This window comes from Haliotis cracherodii, unplaced genomic scaffold (genome assembly GCF_022045235.1).
Source record: "Haliotis cracherodii isolate W230 unplaced genomic scaffold, xgHalCrac1.p SCAF_3, whole genome shotgun sequence".
NCBI lineage: Eukaryota > Metazoa > Mollusca > Gastropoda > Lepetellida > Haliotidae > Haliotis > Haliotis cracherodii.
Window position 1 is genome coordinate 34,054,129 of NW_027266286.1, and position 7,326 is coordinate 34,061,454.

The 7,326-nt window shown below is 43.5% G+C and overlaps 1 protein-coding gene across 1 annotated transcript; it reads right to left on the reverse strand.

Moving 5' to 3' along the window:
* Positions 1 to 2,004: 2,004 nt before the first annotated feature.
* LOC139475382 (uncharacterized) lies at positions 2,005 to 2,781 on the reverse strand. The gene has a single exon (XM_071258602.1). The coding sequence runs from the start codon at positions 2,779 to 2,781 to the stop codon at positions 2,005 to 2,007; it is 777 nt and encodes a 258-aa protein (XP_071114703.1).
* Between the last annotated feature and the right edge of the window lie 4,545 nt (positions 2,782 to 7,326).

Genomic DNA, 7,326 nt, shown 5'->3' on the forward strand with positions numbered 1-7,326 from the left:
ACTGCAACATCCTGGAATTGTTGAAAATTAGTCTGGTACTTGCAGTCTCTTCTGCAGAATGTGACAGGGGATTTTCAATGATGGGGAGGGTAAAGACAGCCTGGAGATCATGCTTAAAGTCAAGTACACCCATGACAGTTGCCCAGTGCAACACAACACTAGAGAAATACAGTCCACAGGGTGCAATAGCTAAGTGGATGTGTGCAGTCAACAGAAGGTGGACCCCAGCTTATGGGACTAGGGTTAAAGCCTCTGTGTCACAAGCTGACAGTAACTGAGTTGTGGGGGCTTGTCTGTCACAGTCATTAAATGGAAGTCAGTAAAGTAAGTTTGTAACTCACTTTAACTTGAATAAATCACTTACTTGTAAGATCACAGATGTCTCACTTACTTACAATTACATGAATTTATTAACATTTTGATTGAACTACTGACAGAGAGACACAAATAAACAACAAACACTTTAATGGTTGTTAAAAATTTTAATGCTGAAATGTAACAAATAATTGGCTGGGCACCAGATGATTTCCCAAGGCACACCTAAATTTTATAACTTTTGCCTTGTGGCACACTTGGCAAAAATTGCATTTCTAGCCCTGGTAATGACCTCATCTCTTTTAGACTGAGGAACAATCAATTGATAGTAAGGTGCTACACCATCTGAAAGTTGTTGCCTGTGGAGAAGGCCATCTTTGACAGTGAGTGACTCCCACTGCCTGAGAATGGATGCAGTGTCCCAGTCCATGGATTTGAGCCTCCTTGGTTGGACGCGTATCATTACGGATGAGGTCCAAAATCGAACAGATTGGGGAATCAGCTTGCTGACAACGTCAGAAGGTTCCATACCATCGACCGCCAACATACAGTTCATCACCTCCTTATTGAGGGAGAGTGTCTCCACGGCGCATGATGAGATAAGTTGCCCATTACAGAGAGCAGACACACTTTGAATGTCCATGGACTCACGGGGCAACCTGGACAAAGCATCTGCATCAACATTCCTTGCACCCGGAACATACTCAAGGGAGGAGTCATAAGTAGCAAGTTCTGCGAGCCAGCGATGCCCAGTTGCATCCAACTTAGCGGAAGTTAGGACATAAGTGAGGGGATTATTGTCAGTCTTTACAGTGAATGAGTTGCCATACAAGTAGTGATGAAAGTAGTCATGAAACTTCTTGGTGACAGCCCATTTTAGAGCCATAAACTCTAACTTATGAGCAGGGTAATTGCGCTCGGCTTTGCTGAGACTGTGACTTGCATAGGCAATCACTCGCCTTTGATTGTCTTGGGACTGGTACAGTACTGCACCTAGGCCATCCCCACTTGCATCAATGTGCAATTCAAAGAGCAGAGTGAAATCAGCAAAAGCCTCACTGAAAGCTGACTGTTGAGAATCCCCCCATACAAATGGTTGGTTGGACTTGATCTTGAGCTTGGATCTCCCGCCATGACCAGCAAGTGAACTGGTTAGTGGCTTGGCAACTTTAGCGTAGTCTGGAACAAAACGTCTAAAGTAGACTGAGAATCCAAGAAAACGACGAACATCTTCAACATTACGTGGAATTGGCCAGGTCTTCAATATTTCAATCTTCTCAGGGTCTGTTTTGATACCCTCCTCAGAGATTACGTGACCTAGGTACTTAACGGAGGTCTGCAAGTATTGGCATTTTGACAGCTTTAGCTTGAGCCCGTTCTTGCGCAATCTTTGAAAGATTGCTCGTAATCTCTCAAGATGCTCATCAAAGGTCTTAGAAAACACAATGATGTCACAGAGATAAATGAGGCATTGGAGAAGATGAATGTCGCCCATACACCCCTCCATCAGGCGTTGGTTGGAGAGTAGCAGGAGCATTTGTCGGTCCAAAGGGCATAGAGTTACACTCGTAAAACCCAAGTGGACCAACAGTTAAGGCAGTATAGGCCTTCTGCTCCTCATCCACTTCGACTTGCCAATATCCAATCTTAAGGTCAAGACAAGAGAAGTATTTTGCCCCATGTAAAGCATCAAGAGTTTCCTCTATCTTTGGTAGAGCATATGAATCTCGAATTGTGCGACTGTTGATAGTCAACACAGAAGCGCAGACTCGAGTCATGTTTGCGAACCAGGACAACAGGCGAGGCATATGGACTAGCAGATGGACGGATAACTTTAGCATCTAACATCTGCTTTATATGTTCCTTGACCTCTTGATACATAGAAGGCAGAATACGTCTATGTCGTTCCTTAAATGGAGTCTCATCTGTGAGTTCTATTCGATGGGTGACCAAGTCAGTATGTCCCATGTCCATATCAGACTTGCTAAACACATCGTCAAACTCATTCAGTAGAGAGCGCAATTGAGTTATTTCATCTGGAGTGTGATTATCACCCAGAGAGTCCAGTTCAAATAACTCTTTTGGTAGTTTGGTAGGTACAGAGCCAGTATTGCTGACGCCATCCTCAGGGGATAAGCCGTCCAACACAGCAACTTGTTTCAAATGACAAAGTACTGTTTTGGCTGGAATTGTAACAGCCTCGGTGGACGGGTTAGCAACCTCAACCTTGACCCGTGTTGTTGAGTGGGTAGACTGAAACCCAACAACACCAGTAACGAGGGTAAGTGAACCAGGGAGAATGGACTGTGTGGCACAAAACTCCATACCAATCTGTGGAGCACTACCCCTGCAAATACCTGTTATAATCTCGTTGCAAGACGGGGGTATGGTTATAGATTTAGTTGTCGGCACATTCTCAGTTTGGTTCAGGTCATTCCAACGCCTACTGAGCCACTGAATAGCCATGGTCCAAGTGTGAAGAGAGTTTGTTGTGACTATCGCGCTTTGAACTCGAAGACTAGGAAAGACGCCTACCCTCTTCCACGAATTGATGAAGCCCTTACCGTTCTTAAAAGTGCCAAATACTTTTGTAGTCTTGACCTTGCACATGGATTTAACCAGATCGCTGTTGTCGAAGAAGACATAGAAAAGACCGCCTTTAGAACTGGTACTGGTAGATTGTACGAGTACTTAAGAATGCCGTTTGGACTAACTGGAGCTCCTGGAACCTTCATGAGACTTATGGACAAAATCTTTGGCGACGAAAACTTCCAAACCGTACTTATCTACTTGGACGACATACTTATTTTTGGCACCACCTTTGGAGAAACTTTAGAAAGATTGGAAATGGTCTTAACAAGACTTTCGAAATTCAACTTAAAAGTAAAGCCAGAGAAGTGTCAGCTGTTTAAGGAGAAACTCCTTTATCTTGGGCACCATATTTCAGAGAAAGATATCTCACAAGAACAAGGGAAGATCGAGGCAGTGATGGAATGGCCAGTCCCAAAGACGGAGACAGAACTACGAGGATTCTTAGGTTTAGCTGGGTACCATAGGAAGTTCGTTCCATCCTTCGCCAGTATTGCAGCACCCCTACACTCTCTTTTACATGGGATACCCCTCAAGAAGAAAGGCAAACGTAAACTTAGCAACGGCCAAGGTATTTCGGCTTGCGACAGCTAGTGTGATAAGGTCTTTGAGGAGTTGTAGCAGAAATTGACAACGGCCCCTGTCCTTGGACACCCCGATTTCTCAAGACCATATATCCTGGAGGTCGACGCCAGTCACAATGGTCTTGGGGCTGTGCTCTCACAGGACCAAGAGGCAGGGAAGGTTGTGCTTAGTTACGCTAGTCGGTCACTACGACCCGCTGAGAAGAATATGACCAATTACAGTAGCATGAAACTGGAACTGGTCGCACTGAATTGGGCTGTTACAGAGAAGTATAGGGATTTCTGGCTGGGTGCTCAGTGTACTGTTACCACAGATAACGACCCACTGAGTCACATTCAAACTTCGGCAAAGCTTGGTGCCACAGAGACAAGATGGATTGGGTGAGCTGGCACACTTCAATTTGACAATCCGTCACCGGTCTGGGAAGAAGAACAAGAATGCTGATTCACTCGTCAAACATGGAACAGAATCCACAAGGCTCAAGGAAGTTGTTGTCGTTATGTCAGAGCATAAGGTACCCACTACAACTGTATTACCATCAGACCTTAAGCTTCAAATCAAAGAGGACAGACAAGTTGTACGTGTGGAAGCCATTCATGCACAGGACGAACCCCTTCCAAGTACCAACATACCATCTGTGTCAGCTGATGAAATGAGGAAATTACAGCGAGAAGATTCAGTCATTTCAAGATTCCTTCACTTCTGGGATCAAAGTTCACAGCCAAGTTTGCGAATGATGAGGAAAGAAGGTCCAGATGCAAGGAAACACTTGAAGTGCTGGAAGCAGATGGTTATGCTGAACGGAGTGCTGTATCGACGATCCTTTGAGAACAACAAGACCATCAATCAAATCATAGTTCCAAAGACCCTCCTGACCCGAGTATTAAAATCTAGTCACAATGAAAATGGACACCAGAGCCCAGAACGGTCTTACTCTATTCTCCGAACCAGATGCTATTGGCCTTACATGGCTAGAGAAGTCGAAAACTACTGCAACAAATGCAAACGATGCATGCTAGGAAAGCATGGACCCAACGTTAGACCAACTTTTGGCTCAATAATTGCAAAGAGACCGTTGGAGATACTTGCCATGGATTTCACGATATTGGAAAAAGGAACAAACAGTTACGAAGATGTCCTTGTTCTAACTGATGTCTTCACCAAGTTCACCCAAGCGTTTCCAACCAGAGACCAATCAGCGAAGTCCGTGGCCAAGATAGTGGTGAGAGAATGGTTTATCAAATTCGGAGTCCCCGACCGTCTGCACAGTGACCAAGGCAGATGTTTTGAGAGCAGAATTGTCCATGAACTCTGTCGCACCTATGGCATCAAAAAGACAAAGACAACCCCGTACCACCCAGAAGGAAATTCTCAGTGTGAACGATTCAACCGTACCCTCCACAACATGCTTCGGACACTGCAACCCAAACAGAAGTTGAAATGGCCCGAACTGCTTCCAGAACTCACATGTGCCTACAACAGCACTCCACATGCCACAACTGGTTACACGCCATATTACCTCTTCTTTGGTAGAGATCCAAAACTGCCCCTGGATCTTGTCCTTGGCAATCAAGCCGAAGAAACATCAAAAACTGAGTGGATCACGGAACACCATGAACGCCTTCAGGTCGCATATCAACAGGCCAGTAAAAGGTCAGAAGAAGAAGCGTTAAAGAGACTAAAAACACTTAACAAAAATGCAGTAGACCGAGAAATACCAATTGGAGCCAGAGTTTTCCTGAGAAACCACTTTCACGGCCGACACAAAATAATTCAAGATATGTGGAACGCAGAACCCTACAAGGTTATTGGAAGGAGAGAGCCCAGCATCTATCTTGTCAAGTCCCTAAATGGCGAAAAAGAAAAACCTGTCCATCGCAGGGAGATCTTGGATTCCAAGACATTAGTAGAAGACCTGGCACCTGCATCCATAGTAGAAAGAGCTGAAGAAGAGGTGGAAGAACTATGCACACCTATTGATTGCTCAGAAGAAGATGGGTTACCAGCGTCATGTACCTTCTATGTCGACGACCCTCCAGAAGATCTCATGGGAAGGAATGACTTCACCAGACAGACGAGTGGCACATCCACAGAAGGGGAGCAAAGCACCACCAGCAGACGGGCACAAGTCATTGAACCAACTGGTGTGACCTCAAGTGACACACCGACAGACTTAGAAGCAACTGGTCGAGAAATATCAGACCTGACTGAAGATATACCAGAAGCTTCCAGTCCTGATGCCAGCAATGCAAAGGAACCTGGGCCTGTATCAAGCCCGGAAACTATGGAAACCTCTGTTAGACGGTCAACACGTTCCACTGCTGGACAGAACCCTAACCCCTTCAACCTGCCTCGTTCTGTGGTTAATGAAATACAGGTTACTCCACAGACAACGCCACATGTAGACCCAAACGTTATCGCAGATATGAGTAGGACACAACTACTATTAGCTCAGTTGTTGGCAGCCTCTGTCTTGCCAAGAGACTCGATGTGACCATGACTGTGTTAGTTACAATTACCTGATAGAGTAGAAGTTGTTTCAACGTGAAAGACAGTTTTTATGGGTTCTCAGTGTGCAGTTCCAATTTAGAGATATATTCTCGCTTTAAGAATGCAGAAACAAGTCCTATGGGTTATGCCTTGCATAGCTTATGCAAGTGCAGTTGAACACTGTAATTATTTTGAGATGTTGTAACAGAGTTGTTTGTTTGTTATAACATGTTGCTTGAAACTGTTTTTGTAATAGTTAGATATTTTTCCAATTTTAGTTTTGTAACGTTGGCATATAGTTATTTGTCGGAGCCAACTGATTCAGCAGGGGAGTGTGAAGAGAGTTTGAAGTGACCAAATTAGCCACGTAAACTTCGTTAATCTTCATCGAATTCCGGAAGTTTGCAACTTTCAGATTATACATTTCCTTACTATATTTCGTAATTTTCACTTAACTTTCTCGTAATTATAATTCCATGTTAAGTCAAGTCCTCTTTCTATAATAAAATAATGTCTTATTGTAAACTAGCTTTGCGACATACGTCACGAGATACGGCACATGCACCAAGCCTCTAGCGAAGCAGGCAGCAGACGACAATCGCTCTCGTGCATTTACTTTTCTTCTCAATAACCAACCGTAAGTACACCCCCCGAGCTGATATATATTGAGTATTTTGACTTTGAGAAACATTGCATTGATATATTAGTCTTTTCACATGTTCTTAAAATTATAAAGATAGAAATAGCGTAATGCGTGTGTTCAATTGCCGACCAAAGTACATTGGTCCGTAGTGGCAACTTCGCAATATCTGATGAAGTATGGCAGATCATGAATTGGCACCGCTTTATAATTTCATTCTTAAGTAGAACCATGTATACTTATTCCTTTTATGTTTGTCTTTTATGCACATTTCAAGTATATAGAGTATGATATGTGTTTTCTGCATCGCTGTCAGTGAATGGTATTTCGCGCCATAAGCGCAGTCGTTTGTTTAACTCGAGTGCATGTTAGCTCACATGAGTTACATCCCTTTGCCAACGCATTGTGTTGCGCCGGCCATGATAGGAAATGTAAACATACTCAGGTTTAGCCATGGCTGGCAATGCATAATATTTACGTTTTAATTCTCAGGATTGTTTTATTATGATGAATTTAGTCATCGTCATTGATGTGCCATTGTACCATTTGTGCCAAACTGAATATCGTTTTCTTGTACTGTATTTATGTCATTATTATTGTTACGCAAATCAACTTCAGTGGTGACTGATGTGAGTTCATTGATATATCATGAATATTGTTTATCCATATCGATCTATGATTTTGTAATTCCATTGTTGCAAACTGAC

Coding starts and splice junctions, on each gene's coding strand:
- LOC139475382 (XM_071258602.1), bottom strand. CDS start 2,781: ATGGCTATTCAGTGGCTCAGTAGGCGTTGGAATGACCTGAACCAAACT.